Source organism: Pinus tabuliformis, chromosome 1_2 (genome assembly GCF_031772625.1).
Source record: "Pinus tabuliformis cultivar Carrire ecotype Pingquan chromosome 1_2, CPIR1, whole genome shotgun sequence".
In the NCBI taxonomy this organism is placed as follows: Eukaryota; Viridiplantae; Streptophyta; class Pinopsida; order Pinales; family Pinaceae; genus Pinus; species Pinus tabuliformis.
The window spans coordinates 771952112-771974137 of record NC_142298.1 but is presented as its reverse complement, the minus strand read 5'-3'; the positions used below and the strand labels follow the sequence as shown (position 1 = coordinate 771974137).

The window sequence follows — 22026 nt, the reverse complement described above, 5'->3', positions numbered from 1 at the left end:
CAAAACCAAAAAAAACATATATATATATATATATATATAATTAATCTATATCTTATAAATTTATTTATCATTTAATATAAAAAAAATTAATACATAATTAAAAAGAATGCAATTTAAAATATCTAATTTCTATACTTCAGATATCTAAATTTAAAATAAAATTTCGCTAATCTTAATACATTTCAAATTAATGGAAGTAATACATTGTAATAAACAAAACTAAGTAGTGCATAGATTGTATAATCCATCATGTCTACGAGTAATTTGATTGTAGGCGTGGATTTCGGACTGATAAAGATGTTGGCCGCAGAGTGAAGACTGGCGGTATTAGGCCTCCTCTTGACCTGTTTGTCTTCTATACGATGGATCTGTCGCCGTTCACACCAAATTATTTGTCAGTGGCCTCATCTCCCAGTGAAACTTCCTCCAATAGATATCATAATCACAGACATCCGCATTTACCCTTAGCTTCGAATACTAATTCTTATCATTTTTATTTTCATTTTTATGGGAATTCTCGGACTTTCACTCCAACAGCTGTTGCAGCAGCAGTTAGGAATAAACTGAAGGAAAACACAGACTCTACGGCAGGCGCTAACGCATATGGCAACCACAGCCAATACAAACGAATCGACACACACCAACAGCACAATGCTTTGTCATGGGAATACATGATCAGAGATTATGTAAAGAATGGCTTCTGCGATAAAGCGCTGAGGCTGTATTATCAAATGCAACGCGCAGGCATACAGCCAGGCAAGTTGGTATTTATTTCTGTTATTAATGCATGTGGTAGCCTCTCAGATCTCCAAACAGGCAGGAAGATTCACGAAGATATTATCGCAGGGGGAATTGAGTCGGATGTGTTTGTGGGTACCGCGCTTCTGTCAATGTATGTCAAATGTGGGAGTTTAGAGACTGCATATCAAGTGTTTGACAGAATGCCTGAACGAGATCTTGTGTCATGGAATGCAATGATTGCTGGTTATTCCCAGAATAACCATCCCCATGCAGCATTAGCACTCTTCAATGAAATGCAAGTTCAAGACATAAAACCTGACTCTTTCACCATGGTTAGTGTCCTGCCTGCTTGTGCAAATTTATTATCTCTGGAGCAAGGTAAACAGATTCATAGTTATGTAATAAGAAATGGATTTGAACATAATATTTTTGTTGGCAATGGACTTGTAGATATGTATGCTAAATGTGGGAATATTGTCATTGCCCAGAAATGGTTTGAAAGAATGCCTACTCGAAATATTGTGTCATGGAATGCAATCATTGCTGGATATATCCAGAATAACCAACCCCATGAAGCATTGACATACTTAAATGAAATGCAAAAAATGCACATAAAACCTAACTCAATCACCATGGTTAGTATTCTGCCTGCTTGCGCAGTTTTATTGGCTGTGGAACAAGGTAAGCAGATACATGGTTATGTAATAAGACATGAATTTGAATCTCATATTTCTGTGAGCACTGGGCTTTTAGACATGTATGCCAAATGTGGACTTATAGGCATTGCTAGACAAGTTTTTGACAAAATGTCTAGTCGAGATGTTGTCACATGGAATGCATTGATTTTGGGATATGGACTTCATGGACATGGTGAGGATGCTCTTGCTCTTTTTTCCCAAATGCAGGGGATAGGCATAAAGCCAAATCATAGCACCTTAGTTGGTGTTTTGACTGCATGCTCTCATGCAGGGTTAGTAGACAAGGGCTGGCAATACTTTGAGTGCATGAGATCAAATTATGGCCTTGAACCTCAGCTGGATCATTATGCATGCTTGGTTGACCTTCTTGGACGTGCTGGGCATTTAGATGAAGCACGTGACATTATCAAAAAGATACCAATCGAGCCTGATGCTGCTGTGTGGGGGGCCTTGCTTGGGGCTTGCAGAATTCACCGTAATATTGAGATTGGAGAAGAAGCAGCAAAACATGTTTTGAAATTAGAACCAAACAATGCTGGATCTTATGTACTATTGTCAAACATCTATTCTGAGGCAGGCAGGTGGGAGGATGCAACAAAGTTATGGTCGATGATGAAAGAGAGAGAAGTAAAGAAGCAACCAGGATGTAGTTTGATTGAGGTAAATAGAGAGGTTCATAGATTCCTTGTGGGAGACAGAACCCATCCTCAATCTGAGAAAATTTATGCAACGTTGGAAACCTTGTATGGAAAAATAAAGGAGTCCGGATATGTGCCTAACACAAATATTGTGCTGCACGATCTGGAGAAGGAGATGAAGGAAAACGTGCTATGCAGTCATAGTGAGAAGTTGGCCATTGCTTTTGGGGTCATCAACACAAGACCGGGTAACCCGATTTGTATAATGAAGAACCTTCGTGTGTGTAGTGACTGCCACAATGCCACTAAGTTCATCTCCAAGATTGTTGGGCGAGAAATTATTGTGAGAGATACAAACCGTTTCCACCACTTTAAGGATGGATCATGTTCTTGTGGAGATTACTGGTAATGTAATCGAGCCCAGCAACAAATATATTTATACCTTCAAGAATCCAGCAACAAATATATTTATACCTTGAAGCTAATATGTGCACACTATTCCTTTTTTCAAGTAGAGTATAATGTCTTTGTACAAAGGTGAGGATCAGGATCAGCAAAGGTTCTAGTGTGGGTGTGACAGTCATTCCAAAATTAAATATTGGGATGTGGCACCCTATCTGTTGTACGCATTTATGATTATATGTAAATCTAGGCAGAAATTTTAGCAAAATAATAAGAAAATTCGAAATTCTAGTTTCTAGACGTTTAGATGCCAACTAACTGAATGCATTTTCTTACCTGTTAATGCAATCCCTCTTCTCTGTTCTCCTCTGTGACAAAGGCAACTTATGTGTTGAAGTCTAAAGACTAATACATTGATGCACCGAATAAACTTGTCTGAATGCAAATCAACACATTTTATGTAAGGTGAAAAATCCTACTCTGTATTTAATTATTATATTCCATTGTTTATAATGGTTGATTCAATTTCTCCGTTTTGTTTAATAACTTTTATTTTTCCCTCAGTGAGACATTGGAATTCCAAAATGTAATTCACAAGACAATTGGCCTTGTCAACTTCTTTCTGAGGGCGTAAATGAAGACTATCATTACTGATATCCCTGTAACTGTTGTTAAAAGTTGGCAATCCAGATGCCACCTTTATATACAAATGTTCCCAACAAGGACATAGTTTATTCATCAAAAGATTGTATATTCTTTCATACACTCAATGTGGCAAAAACAGTAATTAATATGATGAATTTTAGATACTATTTTGGTTAACGTAAGACCATTGTTAGCATGTCATAATAGAACGAAACCTCACTTGGATGTTCTGGTCACATTGAAAATTGAAGCAAGTTTTTGATGACAGACCAATTGACCTCACCTGCCAGTTCTTTTCCCCGATGCCAAAACGTCCCTGCAGAACCATGATCAAGCTGCCAATGAAACCTGCACCGTTGGATCAACAACCAACCAAATCAATGAACCGCATCTATTGCAGAGCTCAGCACGTCTAATTTTACTTCGAAATGATTTTGATGTATTTGATCAGAACCCTTCGTTACTGTTGTACATTATTGAATTGATTTTGATGAAGTCATCTTTCATAATAATTTGATGACTCTCTTTTCTAATTAGGATTAATGACAAAAAACGTACTAAAGTAATACTTAATCAATTTTTTGTAGAGAGAAGTAGACTGATCCTTTTCTTTAAGGAATATGGGTTGTATCGTCTACCAAATAATTCAAAGATATGTATAAAAATAATATTTTTCTATGACACATGTTGCCTCTATATTTAGTATTCAATCATCTTCATAATATTTTCACATCAACGTGTTGATGGCGACTGAATTTGCAAAGCCTATATCATGATTAACTGTTAATTTCAAAATCATCCTCTTGATTATTTGCATATTGAGTTAAAGTTCACGCATTAGACTGAAAATGTTGTTTAGAGTTGAAAATTTGCTCAAATTTTTGTTTTGTGTCCTACACTCTTCTGCGACATGCTCAATTGGAATACATCTTTTGCACCATACTTGAGTCATATCTTTACCTTTTCCTAATTGATTATCATTGTTAGGAGAATATTAAGATCTTCTAAAATGTTATTGCTTTTGATTGTTTCCTCCTCTTCCTCGATTTTTACCATGGCCACAACCATACTCTTTATTTTTTGAATTGTTGAATCTTCGTCTTGCTCTAAAACTTTCATTGTATGTTCCTCTTCTTCTTGTACTTTCATTGTAAGTGCCTCTTTCTCTTGAGATTTCTGCTTTTGAGTTTGTAAAGAAAATATCTTACCAGTTTTTCTGTGAACCAAAAGTCTTGTCTCATTAGATCAAGTCACTAAGGGAATTTGATTATCCAATTTACTAGCAATTTCTGAAGTTTTCAAAAATTGTTTATAAGAGGGTGGTAATCCATTACTCTTAGGCCATAAAACTTTCTTCCACATTGTGAAATCCACATTTTGGTATTTCCCATTTGATATTTTCTAAACTAGAGATGCACTCCAAAGCATCTCCCCCTTCAACCAATCTTTGTCCAAGGAGCTTTGTATGGAAATCGATCCTTTTTAATCAAGTTGAATATCAAATGCTTTTTTTTTAAATTTGCCATGCATTCCAAGCATCAGTTACATTTTCAATATGTACAATGAAATTTCAATATGTACAAACATTTCATTGGTTAAAAAAAAAATGCCTTTTCATCTTTCAATTCCCATTTTGCTAATTCTTTAGCATAAATAAGCTTAATTGCAGCTTTATCACCACTACAAAATTAATAAATTAATTTGTTTTGCATGCGATGACTTAAGCCTTATAGTTCTTGGGTACATCCAATTCAGTGAATAAGTTTACCAATTGAGACACGATAAGTTGCTTAGAAAGTATAAAGCACAAAAGACACTACAACCACCAAGAAAGAGAGCTACAGGGATTTGGCCTTGACCTTCTTATAGCTTCAATAAAATAAGCCACTCTTGTCAACCTTCAATTTGAGATTACAAGTAATTAAACTACAAAATTTGATGCTATAATCATCTTCAGACCAAAATGAATTTTTACCCTTTTTAAAGTAAAAAATTCGCAAATAAAAATTCCCCTTTGAACTAGTAAAGACTGTAAGTACAACCATTTATTTTCCAATAGCAATTCTCTTACAACCCCTATTGCAGGCCACTTCAAAAAAAAGCATGGGACATTTTCAGTAGTCTACTTTAAAAATGCCCACTACAAGATCACAATCTCCACTTAAACTCTCTCGTTTTTCCTCTTTCTTGAAACTGATGATTCTTTGAAGTAAACAATTACCATCCTCCATGGATGGGCACGGCCAAAACTTAAGATGGCACCGTATCACCTGTTGATACCTATTTGAAGTCACTTTGAAGAGAAGCGTAGTGATGTTATGCCAGAGATTCGATGAGGGCTGTTGTCTGCTCGATCGTTGATTGCAGATATGGGAGGGCGTCCAGGGTTAAGTTCTGCTCTGTGATCTCTACCAAGATTCAATTCAGTGAAATCTGAATTTTTTGCTTTTCAATCGATTTTTTGTGTTGTTTGTTGTTTTTGAAACACTGCGAATTCTAGATCCGGCCTTAAGCACCGCAAAGTTAACTGATGGTCAGTTTTCCAGCAATTTTTACTTGGGTTAAAGCCTGCCTTCTCGATCCTGATGGTTTAATTGCTTAATTGTTTTTTTCAGAGACCCAATGGAATAAAATGAATCATGCTAATCCCTCTTGCACTGGTTTTGGGTATAATCGCTTTGGTCAATCCCGTCAGATTTTGAGGATCATTTGAACCTTCATAATCTGCACACCTTCATAATGGCTCTAATCTGACACCATCAAGAGCATTATAACTGTATTCAGTTAATATAGAGTTGGTATAATTGTCCTCAGATTTGCATTCCAATCCAACACCATACTTGTGCTTCAATGCAGTCAGAAATTCTGCAACAATTGGATCCTCATCTAGCGTTTTAATAGGTTTCATGTCAAAAACATTCTGAACATCTGATTCATTGTCGTTCAGCTGATCATGCAAATCCACTATGGTGTTTCAAGTTTCTTCAAAATACTTTCAGCAAGTTGCGATAAGAACAACAAGACATGTCTCAACTGTTAGAACCCTACAAATATCCATACAATGGCATCCAGAGAAAAATACATTTGAATGGGAAATACCAAACAATTCCTGACTCTGCAGATGCAATTTAAGCAACAAAGTGTTGCCAACTTTGTTATTGGTGAGGCACGAATGTCGAGCCCTATGCCAATCTTTTAACAAGGAAATGGTGATTTTGTTCTTTGCTAAGCAGCAGCTAGAGGGATCTACTAGATCCATGCCAAATCTACTAGATAGATGGCCAATTGAGTAGATCCATGCCAAACAATTGAGTTTATATCAAGATTAAGAACAAAGGGTATTTTGGCCAAAGATTTCAGCTCCTGGATAGATTTATGAAATCCACACCATTCTTATTTTTATTTTTAAAGATTTGTAATAGATAAATAGATATATAATCTTGGTTTTAAAACGCATGAAGATTTTTATTTTAGTGTTTTCATATAATAAATTGAGATATATTGTAAAACTAGATTTTGTTTACGGATGTTTGTGAGTATTTTTTTTTGGAGTGCAACAATTTTTTTTTGAGTATTTCCCATGATTCATGGTTGGTAAATGGGGTAAATCGTTGACCTTGATTATGGAGCCTAAGCCCAAGAGGATCAAGAGACTCATACTTGTGACCTCCTCAACTTCACATGAGAAATATTAGGTCTCACATTTGGCTCATGGTCACTTGACCTAACCCTTGAGGCTTGCTACAACAATTGTTATAGATCTATATCGACAATTTTTTTTGATAGAACTAATTGTAGAGTAGATCTAAAATCCAAACTGTTTGAAGGTAGATTTAGAAATAATGACCTTAGTATTCAATATTTAAGAATTAAATACACTTTTATTATTATTATTATGATAAATAACAAAAGAAATACCTTCTTGAAGGCATTCCTTTATTCGGAAAATAAATTAAGGTTTGAGTTATGGAACCTTGTTGATTGAATCATAAATTACTATGTCATTCTCATCACCATAGCTCTAATACCATGTTAATTTCACCAAGTGCCCTTAAACACAATTTTATTAATCAAGAAAAGAAAATTATTAATAGGTGAGAGGCACATTGTATACATAGCCTTGGTATCCTTATCTCAAAATGCCAAATGTCATTGACCAACTATGCATGGATAATCACTACAACAAGAATGTAATAAGGTGTTCTCTTTCATAGGAAATATCTATCCTCTAGAATAACTCTATCTATTATTATTTCATGAAAATACTATCTAAATAAACTTTAGTATTACAGAATAACATTCATCTTCTATGAGAGAGTCCTAACAACAAAACTTTTCCTCATAGTTATTGGGCATAAATAATAAAGATCTATAGGAATGTTCAATGACCTTGTCCTGTACTAGGATGACCATCCATTGTTGAGATTTGTCGATGTTCAACACGTCTAGGGTTCTTATATCTCACATTCTGCCTATACCTCTTAAGGCTTCTCTAACACTACTTAATTCACCTTGGTTTTGCTTCCAAAATTTAGGATATAGTTATTGGAATTGCCTTTCTTCAAGTTTTGTTTCTTGCCAGAAAACAATTATCTATTGTTTTCTTCTTATAAAAGTCCTAAGACTATCCATCTTCTGTTTGCTTGCTAACCCCCTATAGTTCAATTCCATGAGAGTAATTTGATTTCTTGGATTGAGGGGTTTCCTTATGCCTCTAAAGGTTGCATAAAGCATTTTGCACTCCAAACTACTTGTTACAATTAGCCTCTTCCTCTCACTTTTCTTTATTTATTTTCTTACATTGTATCTTCAAAGTGTATTGTTCATATGCATCTCATTCAAGTAAATTTAACATGTCTTAGCTTGAATAGTGTATAGGATCTTCAAATCTTGTAATGGAGGATCAATGTTGGATGGCCCAACTATGTTCTTTTTTATCAATGAAATTTTCTCTATAATAATAGGTTTTGTGAGAGGGAGCAAAGGGCTATCATGTGGAATGACTCCTTTCGAAGAGAACAACTCACCCACCTCTTACACCTATCTTTGTGTCTAGGGATGGACACATTTTTTTCTTAACTCAAAGGGTTGATTATCTATAATTAGGATGTGGTATTTTTGTTGTTTCTTAGTATGTCCACCAGTTCTCCAAAATGCATTTAAGAGCTTTGACACTGAAAATGATTTTGGGTGGTTGGCTCTTGATTATGATTTACCATATACAATTTCTTATTTCTTGGTGCTTCACTCTGACGAGGAGTGCTTCTAGAGTAGGTTGTGAAGCTTTCGCTTTTTTGTTCTTCTTGCAATATTTAGTGAATGGTCATATTTGTGGAAAGTGTTGCACTTGAAAATGATTTGCTTGTAATATATCCCATGTGTGTGCTTATCCTTCAAAATTGAGCTTAATTGGTTTCAACAACCCCTTCACAAAATTCCACCTCAACTTAGATTCAATCACATGTATACTAGTTAGATTTCAATTTATCTTTGCCAACAAGTTTTCCTAGGGTTTTGGTTGTTGAAACTAGATATTGATCTCAAATAAGATCAGAGGGAGGTGAGGAAAATAAACCCATACTAGGGTTGAAGATGGAACATCATCCATTAGTTTGAAATCTAATGACTATCCATTTTGCAAGTGAAGAAGTTTATATTCCATAAAGTATTGATCACTCATTATGTTATGCTCTTGACCTGCGACAAGATGCTAGAATACCAAATATACGAAGAAACACAACCCAAAACACAGAACAAAATGAGAAATAACAGCATGTATTTTATTATTCAGAGATGAAAGCAATGTTCACTTGCCTCTTCGAGGGGGCAACCTCCAGTAGAGCAGGGCTCGATTACAAAATAAGGCACGACCCTATTACATAAATAAGGGGGTTAGGGTTGGACCCTAACATGCCCTCCCCCATAAAAACAACCTTGTCCTTAAGGCTGAAGCTGCGGAAACTGCTGAAGAATAGTCGCTGGTTCCCAGGTCGCATCTTCTGGAGAGGTGTCTTTCCACTTGACGAGGACTTCCTTGATCGCACGACCGCGCAAATGTCATTCTCTCATGTCAAGGACTGTTCAGGTTGGAGCCAGATTGAACCTTATTCATCCAATTCAAGTAGACTGGTTTGAATTCTACAATTGTTCCCCACCACTTTCTTGAGGCATGATACATGGAAGACTGGATGGATTTTTGCAGTGGGTGGCAAGGCTAGCTTGTAGGCTACTTCTCCAATGCGCTAAAGTATTTGATAAGGTTCGTAGAATTTTGGAGATAATTTCTGACGACCCTTGTATTTGAGTGATGTTTGCTTGTATGGTTGCAGCCTCAAGAATACCTGATCCCCTTCTTGAAATGTGCGCTCTGAACGATGTTGGTCTGCCTATTGCTTCATGCGATTTCGAGCTTGATGGAGTTTATCTTTGAGATGGGCTAGCATGGTTGCACGGTTTTGTAGGATTTGATCCACTGCTTGCACCTTAGAGAATCCAGCAATATAAGAAGTAGGTGAAGGGGGGAGTTGACCATAAAATGATTCATATGGAGTCATCTTGGTGGCGGCATGATAGTTAGTATTATACCACCATTTAGCTAAAGGTAACCACTGTACCCATTGATGTTGCTTTTCTGAAGTGAAGCACCTGAGGTAGGTCTCCAGACATTTGTTGACTACTTCAGTTTGACCATCAGTTTGGGGATGATAGGAAGTACTTAGTTGGAGTTGGGTGCCTTGTAGCTTGAAAAGTTCCTGCCAAAATTTACTGGTGAAGATTGGGTCACGATCAGACACAATGGAAGTGGGCATGCCATGCAATTTGAAGATCTGGTCCATGAAAGATTGAGCCACCAAAGTGGGGGTAAAAGGGTGGGGTAGGGCGCAAAAATGAGCATACTTAGAAAGTATGTCCACAACCACCATGATGACTGACTTGTTGCCTGACTTCGGAAGACCAGTAATGAAATCCATAGAAACATTCATCCAGATTGAGGCAGGGATGGGCAATGGTTGTAAAGTGCTTGGGTACTTGACTGTTTCTCCTTTGTGGCACTGACACACATCAGATTCAGCTACAAAAGTAAGAATGTCAATTTTCATGCCTGTCCAAAAGAAGGAACGATGAGTGCGAGCACAAGTCTTCTGAAACCTTGCATGGCCTGCAGTGGGAGATGAGTGCAACTCTGCCAAAATGCACGTTTTGAGGGTGGAAGTCGGTGATATCACTACTCTATCCTTGTAGTGAAGAATATCATCCTTCCAAGAGTAGCTCACTGTGGAATTAGGATTTGCTTGCAAATATTAATGAGTTGGGAGAGAGAAGGATGTGAAAACCATTCCTTGCGGGCTTCTTCAATCCAATCTGGAAAGGGAAGATAGATTGCTAGTAGGGTGTTGTCCTCCTCAAATTGGCGTGATAAAGCATCCGCTATGAAATTTTCGCGCCCTTTCTTGTAAATTATCTCATAATCATATCCCAGCATGTTGGCTAGCCATTTATTTTGCTGTGGCAAGGATAGTCGTTGCTCCAAAAAAATATTTAAGGTTTTGATGGTTTGTGTGGATTTGGAAATGCCGCCTCAATAAGTATGGTTGCCATGTATCCACTGCATGTAATATGGCCATCATCTCCTTCTCATAGGTAGGTTGTCCTAGATGTTTCCCACTTAGTTGTTGGCTAGTGAAGGCCAAGGGTCGACCTTCTTGCATTAAGATAGTCCCAATACCTGTACCTGAAGCATCACATTCAATCACAAAATATTTGGTGAAGTCGGGTAGTGCCAATACGGGAGTGGAACACATGGCCTGTTTGAGAGTTATAAACGCCTGTTGTGCTTCATCAGTCCAGAGGAATGAATTTTTCTTGAGAAGGTGAGTGAGGGGTCTAGCAATGCGACCATAATTGTGGAGAAATTTGCAATAGTAGCCAGTGAGACCCAAGAATCCTTTCAAACTCTTCAAGGTCTTTGGTTGGGGCAAATCCTGCATTGCCTAGATCTTTTTGGGATCCACCCTGATACCTTCATGCCCCACAATGTGGCCCAAATACTCAACTTTTTTCATGCCAAAAGAGCACTTGGAAAATTTGATAAATAATTTATGCTTCTAGAGTAGTTGCAAGAGCAAGTCTACATGCTGAAGATGTTTTTCCCAGGTGAGGCTGTAGATGAGAATGTCATCAAAGAAAACGAGGACAATTTTTTTGAGATATGGTTTGAGCAGGTGATTCATGAGGCTCTGAAAAGTGGATGGGGCATTACAGAGACCAAATGGCATGACCATGAATTCATGATGGCCTTCATGAGTTCGGAAAGCAGTCTTGGGAATGTCTACTTCTTTCATGCGTATTTGGTGATAGCCCGAGCGAAGAACTAGCTTAGTAAAGAATTGAGCACCATTTAGTTCATCCATCAAATCATCAACAACCGGGATGGGGAAATTATCTTTGACCATAAGCTTGTTGAGGGCCCTGAAGTCTGGACACATGCGTCATTCCCCATCTTTCTTAAGCACCATGACCACAGGTGATGAATAAGGACTGATGCTAGGACGAATGACACCGGCTTCTGGGAGTTCCTTGATGATTTTTTCAATTTCATTCTTTTGGGCGAAAGAGTATCTATATGGGCGCACATTTGGTGGTTGTACCCCTGGGACCAAAGTGATGTTATGACCATGTTTCCCTCTAGAGGGTGGAAGCTCATGAGGTTTGTCAAAGACCTGCGGGTGGTTGTTTAAGACTTGTTGCATCTTAGGATGAATATGAAGAGTAGTGGGCTCGATGGCCTGGATGGCATTAAATTGGGCGATAACTCCATGATGGCCCTTTTTTAACAACTTTTCCATTCGATGCGAGCTGATGATAAGAGTACCTGCCTGGAGTCCGCAAAGGGTATGCGTGTGGTCCTTTTGCTTAAAGCTCATATATAACTCCTGGAAATCCATTGTGATTGGGCCTAGTGTGCGGAGCCATTCAACACCCAAGACAATGTCACAACCACCCATGTTGATGGCAAACATGTGGGTCTTTAGGTGGTAATCTCCCATTTGAAGTTTGATATTTTCACAGCGGCCTTCACATTTCATTGTCCCCCCATCAACAATCTGGACCTGGAAATTAGAGACTGCTCTAACAAAACAATGCACAGCTTTTGTGACTCTCTGATGGATAAAGTTATGCATGCTGCCACTATCAATCAATACTACTACAGGGCGATGTTTAATAAAACCTCTGATTTTGAGAGTTTGGGGAGAAGAAATGCCTGCCAAAGCATGAAGTGAGATAACTGGTTCTTCTAGTGTAGCTAGGAGCTCATTGTCTTGCTGGTTGTCCTCATCTTCCTCCTCTGTTCCCTCAAAGGGTGGGGCTTCCTCAGATGAACTGTGATCATTAGCATCAATTTGAAAGAATTTGGGTTCCTTACATTTATGCCCTGGGGAGTATTTGTCCCCACAGTAGTAACACAATCCTTGCTTTCGTCTTTCAGCCATTTCTGCTGGGGATGCCTTTTGAACCTTAAGTGTTTGGGTAGTGCCCTGAGCCTGGGTGGGGCGTCCCTTGGCTATGAAATTTGGACGAGGTGACTGGGCCGCTAAAGCACGTTCCACTTCGATAGCCTTTGTGCAATCTTCCATCCATGTGGTTGGGTGGTGCATCTGGACGTGGGCTTGGATGGTGTCTTTGAGACCACTTATAAAACATTCCAAGTAGAATTCATCTCCCAGACCTGCTGTGCAGAAGGCTAATGTATCAAAGGCTGTAATATAATCGTTTATTGTGCCTGTCTATCTGAGCTTAGTAAGATGACCCAAAAAATTAGATTCACGGTCAAAGCGGTCACAAATGGATTTTGTGAACCCCTGTGCCAAGTAATTGTCCTTGGGTAGAATTATTGATGCCACTGCCACCATTGCCATATTTCTTGGTCCAAGTAAAGGCCTCCCACACGTAGCTTAGTATCATCATCTACGATGTGATTCAGAGTGAAATATTGGTCCATTTGTGATAGCCATATTGTCGAATTAGAGCCATCAAATTTGTACATGTCCAGCTTGGGTGGTCAAGGGTGGGAATGTTGGTGATTTCCATGGAAGTGAAGATGATGGCTAGATTCTCCTTCATGGTCTTCATTAAAAGCATATGCCTCCGATTGTAACGCCAACTTGCCCTTTTTGACTGTGTCTGTTAATGTCTCGATCTGCACTGTTAAAGCCTCCAACCGTTTTTCAATGGTCTCCATCTTCTCATTGGCCATGGCTTGAGCTCTGGTTTCTACCATACATAGATCCAGGTCACTATGAAAAAATTTGGGACCACCCGAAAATTGAAGCTAACAAGTGAATGGTACCACCTCACTCAGCTCGTCGTTGTGATTCTTATGGGTTAATAAGCCTCTTATAAGCGTCCCAAGAGGGCCTCAGACTTTTTTTTTTCTTTTTTTACTCTGAAAGGAGTTTTACTCCCCGCTTATCAATACTGCAGTAGCCAATTTCCAGAAAAGTTAATCTTTCCCAATGTCCTACGAGAATCGTACCAGGGTATAGGAGCCACAAGCCTCCCTGCACAAATGGTCAGACTGTCTGCGAAACCATCAACCACTGACTGTGAGTTGGACGGTGACAACAACAAAACACCGGCTGCTAGATCTTAATGGTATTGTGGCAGTAGACCCTGAACTAGTGGATCTGATTGTTGCGGCGACGATAAAACCCCAACTGCTAGATCTGATCTGGAAAAGAAGATGATGGGCGATCTTTAGAGAGACGAGGGAACTATGGTCTCAAAGAGTGTTAGGTGCTACAGATCACAATATACATAAGGGTCCAACAGTAGTACTCAGCCTAATCTTTTGGGGCACTAACTAAGGAGGATCAACTGTACCCTTAGCCGTACTACCCAACTACCCTATCATACGCACGAGTAATCTCCCTGAGTGTTGTTCTCGATGTACTGTAGCAGCAAGACGACTGACGGTTTATCTACGGCGAGGTTTCAAGTGAGCTTAGGGGGCTTCCGATATACCCAAAGGGTACGTGGAAGACAGTTTGTGCACGATTCTGTCTAATGCGCTACTACTCAAAGGGGTACCCACAGGGGTTACAAGGGAGTCCAACAAGCGTGACCACCTCTTGTATTTCCTGCATGCATGCCTCCCCAAATCCGCAGGTTTATGCGCTCAACGATAGATCCCGTGGTTTAAAGACGCCGAGACACGTCTCTAGCCAAAAAAATTCTGCTAGAAATGGAGATACCACCGCCTTGGAAAGCGCTCTGATACCACTTGTTATGCTCTTGACCTTCGAGAAGATGCCAGAATACCAAATATACGAAGAAACACAACCCAGAACATAAAACAAAATGAGAAATAACAACATGTATTTTATTATTTAGAGATGAAAGCAATGTTCACTTGCCTCTTCAAGGGGGCAACCTCCAATAGAGCAGGGCTCTATTACAAAATAAGGCATGACCTTATTACATAAATAAGGGGGTTAGGGTTGGACCCTAACACATTAAGATTAGCTCTTTGTTGTCATTAAGCTTGAAGGGAAAGGTATGGAATCCTAATGTCCACAAAAGTATGTATGCAGGTTTTTTTTCTTCCTTGAAGAAATATCTTTATATTTCATATGAGGAATATAAATGTTTCAGTCCTCGAGGGACTCTCAAACAATGAGACCTAAAACCATTACAAAGATATACTCATGATGAGCTCAAATCATCACATACAAGAATTAAACCTGAGTGGGAAGCATAAAATTTCTCCCAACCACTCGAGCTACACTCAATTGACAAAAGTAAGTATACAGGGTGCTTTGTCTCAATGGTTTCCAAAGAAGGCCAGAGTCAAGTGAACTAACCAATATGAGTCTTTCAAAGAACAATATCGATTCTTATACAAGAGGGAACGAGAAAGATGTATCCTTGATATTCTATCTATCTTCTTCACAAATCTTTTTGTTTGCAAAGTTGCAATTTTGATCCTTTTTGAGTTGTATGTCACAAGAGATTACAATGTCTCCACATCTACAAACAATTTAAAGAGAGATATTGTGTTGCTTCCTCAATGATTGTTACCATGGGAGCTCCACTCTATGACCCTAGCTAGAAAATGACCATTTGATCCAAATCATATTTATAATGGGGTTGTAATACTTAGTGTTCCATGACAACTTCAAGGGCTTAGGAACCTTAATGGAAACTAAATTATAGGTACAAGTTAAAAATTTATGTATCATAAATCTATCTCATTTAAACTTTTTATAAACCATTTTAACTATTATTTCATGACTTATATATAAATTCACTAACAAAAAATATATTACTCATAAAAATTAATTTTAAATTTTATTAATTATTTTAATAGAAGCTGAAAAGCATTTATATTAATAAAAACATGTGGCTAGAGAACACATGAAAGGTACATAGAAAAAATATTCCGCATATATGTATATCATCATATAGAAGTTATAGGTTCCACCTATCATCAACCTGATGAGTCTGTGAAGGCCTATACTATTTTGATATGACTATGTGCATGCAATTGTATTTGAAACTTGGTACAAACTTTGTCAAACTAAAGGAATATTTCTTATGGCCAAGATATGATATGGAAGGTGCCTCTTCATCTTCAAGTGTCTACGATCCTTGTTCATTCACCTAGCTAGAGATAGTGCCAACAAAATGTAGAGGGCCATAAACTAAGAAGTCCTTACCCAAAGGCGGAGAGGAAAACCACGATTTTGAAGAAGGAAGAGTCATCACCTTGACTTGCACCAAGTATTCCAAAGAGTCCAATATGTGGTTGATTTGAAGAAGAGTTCCTCTGACTATATCTAAGCTCAAATTGCCTACGAGGTTGAGAAAACGGTCTTCGACCTCCTAATACATCGCTTTATTTCCTTGATTTCATATTCATGACAACCCAAGGAGCTACGACTGGCATACAAGTCCTTATAGTCCATGGGAGTATGAGACCTAAGCATAGAGAAATAGTGAACTAATATAGAGAGAAATGACCATAGAGAAAGCCCGAGAGGGGAAATCTAGCTTGGGGTGATTCAAAAGGGAAAATGCATTTGTTGGATGATAGGGGACCTTGTCGAAGAAAAATCAAGCTAGGGTACGCCCATTAATACTGGGATCATTATCCCATAGGTGCAAAATGGGAGATGAAAGGTGGAATTATAGTTTCAATTGTAGCCAAATGTTAGTATCATGTGTGAGGGTGACATTATAATGGACTCTCTGTGTGTTGCATTTTGAGGAAAAGTCTATCACATGCCCTTCATAACCTTAAACTTAGTTAAAGTTCTTGATTACGGAATAGGATGAACACAATATGTGTTCTTAATCCTTAAACACCCCTTCTTGCTAATCTCAATTGCATGCTTGGCTTGATCTACAACATTATTGTTATGCCTTTTTAGATGAAACCATTCCACTTGACGATTATTGCTTAATAAGGATCTTATTTGATGGATGAGTGCTCTAAATAAGAGATCCTTGACTTTTGATCTTGTAATCATATATCTTATAATAATTGAAGAATCTCCAATAATTATTAGAGAATTATCCACTTCAACCAAGTTATTTGATAAGTTTACTAATTTTCATGTATATATACTCTTATATAACACATGCATATATACCACCACTATTAATAGAATCTCTAAACTATAATTGATATATATCTTCATCACTTATTTCTAAAAATATAATAATCTATACACCTTAATTTTCATGCATATATAAACTCTTATATACCATATACATATATATATACCATGGATAGATATATCTTCATCACTTATTTCTAAAAATATAATAATCTATGTATTTTAATTATTTATTAAGAAAAATGTAACAATATTCCCTAACAAATAATATTGATATAAAAATTATAAACTTTACTTTTAAATATAATTTTTTTATGAAAATTTAAAATTATTAAAATAAAATGGTAAAATTTATAATTATCTCGTATTGAATTAAAAAAAAAAGAAATAGTTTTTAATTATTATCTATAAATATAGGATGATACCATTATTCATTTAAAAAAACACACACTCATCATTATATTCATAGATGATATATTTTTATTAAATATTTTAAACTTTAAAAAATTTAAAAGAAAATATAATTAAAAATTATATATTTATATTAATAATATTTTGCTTTTTAATTAAAAAATATTAATTCCATATTTTCAAAATTATTATTAAAACATTAATTTGCACAAGTGAATTATTATCATTAGTGTTAAAAAAAGTTGTCTATAATGCGACTTTTTGGAGATTCGGTGACGGAATCGGCGGAAAAAATTGAGGTTAAATCTTGATTTGTTGCAATTAAAATGATTTTTTAACTGCATATTTGGATTTAGCACCCTCGAAAACCCCTGAGACAGTTTCATTGTGCAGAAACTAGCTATCAAACTTGCGATTCCAATAAATTCCTGCCGGATTTCGACCGGAAAAACCCGCCAAAAAAACTTTCAAAAAGTCGCGTTTATAGACTATTTCTTAAAAAAAGCTGTATCAATTTAAAAAGAATTTAAAAGAACCGAGTGGATATACTCTCATTTCTTACATGTGGTGAGGAATACTAATCCAAAATTCCGGCGAAAACGATCTGGTTTATACCGTCGATTTTGTACCCAACAAACACTCACATTAAACTTTCAAACTGTCGAAGCCCAGATGCCAACTCTCGAAGTTGTTGTTGGTGCAGCGAATTTAGTGAACTGCAGAGAAATTAGTGAACTGCTATGGTAGGCGTCCTCCTCCTCCGGCCTTCCCTTTTGCAGAATGAATCTGTCGCCGTTTCCCCCATCTTCTTTAGGCCTATCTCAATGCCCATCATCCAATAATGTTTCCTGCCATAAATACAAGAAGCAGACGCCTCTGCATTTGCCATTAGACTTGAATTCTAATTCCAATCATCTCTACTTTTATTTTTATGGGTATCGTGCTGCTCCAACTACCACTGTTGTTGCAGCAGCAGTTAAACAACGATGGAAGAATAAAGTGGAGAAGAACATAGAAGTTTCAACAGGTACCAACGCTTATGGTACCCAAAACCAATGCACACAAACGGATGTACAGAAATGGGAGCGACGCAATATTTTGTTCTGGGACAAAATGATCAGAGGTTATGTAAAGAACGGTTCCTGCGGCAAAGCGCTCAGGATGTACCATGAAATGCGATGCGAAGGCATAGAGCCGGACAATTTGGTATTTATTTCTGTAATCAATGCATGTGGCATTCTATCCGATTTGCGAGCGGGCAGGAAAATTCATGAAGATGTGATCGAAAAGGGAGTTGAGTCGGATGTTTTTGTGGGAACTGCACTGACCTCGATGTATGTTAAATGTGGGAGTTTAGAGGATGCACGACAAGTGTTTGACAGAATGACTAAACCAGATGTTGTGTCATGGAATGCGATGATTGCAGGTTATTCTCAGAACAGCCACCCATATGAAGCATTGGCATTCTTGAATGAAATGCAAGTCCGTGGCATAAAACCCAACTCAACCACCATGGTTAGTGTTTTATGTTTGTGCACTGATTTATTGGGTATGCGACATGGTAAACAGATCCATGGTTATGTAATCAGAAGTGGATTTGAATCTGATGTTATTGTGGGCACTGGGCTTTTAGACATGTATGCCAAATGTGGTAATGTTGAAATTGCTTACAAATGGTTTGAAAGAATGCCTCAGCGAAATGTTGTGTCATGGAATGCAATTATAGCTGGTTATTCCCAGAATGGCTATCCCCATGAGGCATTGGCATTCTTTAATGAAATGCAAGTCCAGAGAATAACACCCAGTTCAATCAGCATGGCTAGTGTTCTGCCTGCCTGTGCTGAGTTATTGGCACTAGAACAAGGTAAGCAGATTCATGGGTATGTAATAAGAAATGGATTTGAATCCCATGTTGCTGTGGGTACTGGGCTTTTAGACATGTATGCCAAATGTGGGCATATAGGTATTGCCCGACAAGTTTTTGATAACATGCCAAGTAGAAATGTTGTCTCATGGAATGCAATGATTTTGGGATATGGAATTCATGGACATGGAGAAGATGCTCTTGCTCTGTTTTCCCAGATGCAACAGATAGGCACAAAACCAAATCATAGCACCTTGGTTAGTGTTTTGATTGCCTGCTCTCATGCAGGGTTGGTAGCTCAGGGCTGTAAATACTTTGAGTGCATGGAGACGTATTATGGTCTTACACCTAATCTGGAACATTATACCTGCTTGGTTGACCTTCTTGGACGTGCTGGGCATCTGGAAGAAGCACATGACATCATCAGAAAGATGCCAGTAAAGCCTGATGCTGCTGTGTGGGGAGCCTTGCTGGGGGCCAGTAGAATTCACTGCAATATTAAGCTTGGAGAACAAGCAGCAAAACACCTGTTTGAATTAGAACCAAACAATGCTGGATATTATGTACTGCTGTCAAACATCTATGCTGAGTCAGGCAGGTGGGAGGATGCAACAAAGTGGAGGACAGTGATGAAAGAGAGAGAAGTAAAGAAGCAACCAGGATGTAGTTTTATTGATGTAAATAGAATGGTTCATACCTTCCTCGTGGGAGACAGAGCCCATCCTCAATCTGAAAAGATTTATGCTACTCTGGAAATTTTGTACGGGAAAATAAAGGAGGCAGGATATGTGCCTAATACAAATCTTGTGCTGCACGAAGTGGAAGAGGAGCTGATGGAAAACATGCTATGCAGTCATAGTGAGAAGCTGGCCACTGCTTTTGGGCTTGTCAACACCAGCCCAGGCACCAACATCCGTATCATGAAGAACCTTCGCATTTGTAGTGACTGCCATAATGCCATTAAGTCTATCTCGAAGATTGTTGGACGAGAGATTATTGTTAGAGATACAAATCGTTTCCACCACTTTAAGAATGGATTGTGTTCTTGTGGAGATTACTGGTGATGCTACTTAAACCCAGCAACAAATACGCTTATGCTTTCAAATTTTATTTTCTGCATACTATTCCATTGTAAACGTATAATACTTCTGTACAAAGACAGGCATCCGTTGACTTATGTTGGGTGAAGCTTTGGTGCTGAGCATAAAGAATAATTCTCATGTCTATAAACTACAACACTAATATGGACCCTGGGCTTGTATCATATAATTGATATATTATAATTACTTCATATCTGGTAAATCTTGGGCTTATATAAAATAATTGATAAATTATACTACTTCATATATCGTAAATCTTTATAACATATTTAAGCTAACATCTGGGCTGATTATTTTACCATTAAATCTTTTATTAACATATGGGATCTATACAACAAAAGCTTATATACGGAGACTATAAGCCTAATATAATTGTTTTGAAATGCATTCATTTGGGCTGATTATTTTACCATTAAATCTTTTATTAACATATGGGATCTATACAACAAAAGCTTATATATGGAGACTATAAGCCTAATATAATTGTTTTGAAATGCATTCATTTGGTAATCACTACTGCAAATGGAAAATGGACATACATGAGCATGGGAGCATAGAAAGAATAGAAAAAGGCAATTGCATTGATAGCAAATCTACATGATATTTGGCAATAATACTTGAATATATGATAATTCATTGATCTGATGTCTTCTGTAAGGTATTTGTTTACTTTTTAAATATTTTGAACTGTGTTATGAATAATGTTTAATATATATATATTTTTTATCTAAACAGTACAATGTTATGAGTTAGTTAAATTGATTGTTAAACTTATTTACTACTTTTGTTTTATCATTTTTGTTTTGAAAATTATAAAAAAATAGTTATAAACAACATTAAACATGTTTTTAATTACCATCTTTAACGCAAATTATTATTTTATTGATTTAATAATCAAAGTTTTTAATATTTTTCATGGTATTAGGTATCAGGTTTGATTGTTTTTTTTATAAACATATGTTATATTTCACTGAATCAAAACTTGCATGGTGAAATTCTAGGTTTTACACCATATCTAGGACACATAGAAACCCACTTTGTAGTTGTTGTTGAGCAATAAGAACTTGCTTCTAAAACAAGAGAAATTTGCATGGTGAAATTCTAGGTTTTACACTATATCTAGGACACATAGAAACCCACTTTGTAGTTGTTGTTGAGCAATAAGAACTTGCTTCTAAAACAAGAGAAATTAGAGTAAATGAATAAATGCTATATGTCTAGTGAAATAGAGGATGCAAACACACTTTCTTCTTGGTTGAGGAGTCATACTCTAGAGGAGCAACTGTAATTGATTGCAGATCAAGCCAATGAAAATGTGGGTGTAATACCATAGTTTTGACTCTTGGGATTATATTTATGTAAATTGTAAAGGTGTGCATATAATGATGAGAGTCAAGCTATGTGAACTTAAATAAATGATCCTTTGTGTAAATGATGTATGTATGTTTGTATGTATTCTTAGTGTAGAGTTCGAGGTCAAAGCTTCACTAGTGCATGTAGTTGTAGATATACTTATATAGACTGTGGTAGGCTTGCCATGGTAGACTCAAAGTTATTTAGATACTAATGTTGTAATATAATATATAATAGTCCAAGAGGGTCAAAGAGAGCACAAGAGGGGATATGGTTCTATTAGAGGGGAAGAAGAAATTGGATGTCGTGTGAAAATATTCCTCCATGTGTTGGCATGAGTAATAATCTATTTTCTAGCATGTGTCTTAAATGTTTCTTATCCAATTTATTTGACTTAACCAATCATGAATGCATACAAGATACTAGTGAAGAGGTCTACCTCACATAGTTCTGCAAGCATGGGCAAAGTATAAACGATCCGGGGAAGTGTGAGGACCACTTCATTTTCTGACCTCATCTCAGATCATTCTTTTAGGTTATTAGAATTCTCATTCA

At 37.2% G+C, this 22026-nt stretch overlaps 1 protein-coding gene across 1 annotated transcript; it reads left to right on the top strand.

The window, feature by feature from the left end:
• Positions 1-241: 241 nt before the first annotated feature.
• Positions 242-20304, top strand: LOC149208129 (pentatricopeptide repeat-containing protein At4g13650-like). The gene is made up of 3 exons (XM_089398246.1): positions 242-2482; positions 14084-14153; positions 17902-20304. Exons 1-3 carry the CDS (start codon positions 363-365, stop codon positions 20080-20082), a joined length of 4371 nt encoding a protein of 1456 aa, XP_089254372.1. The 5' UTR covers positions 242-362; the 3' UTR covers positions 20083-20304.
• Positions 20305-22026: the final 1722 nt, after the last annotated feature.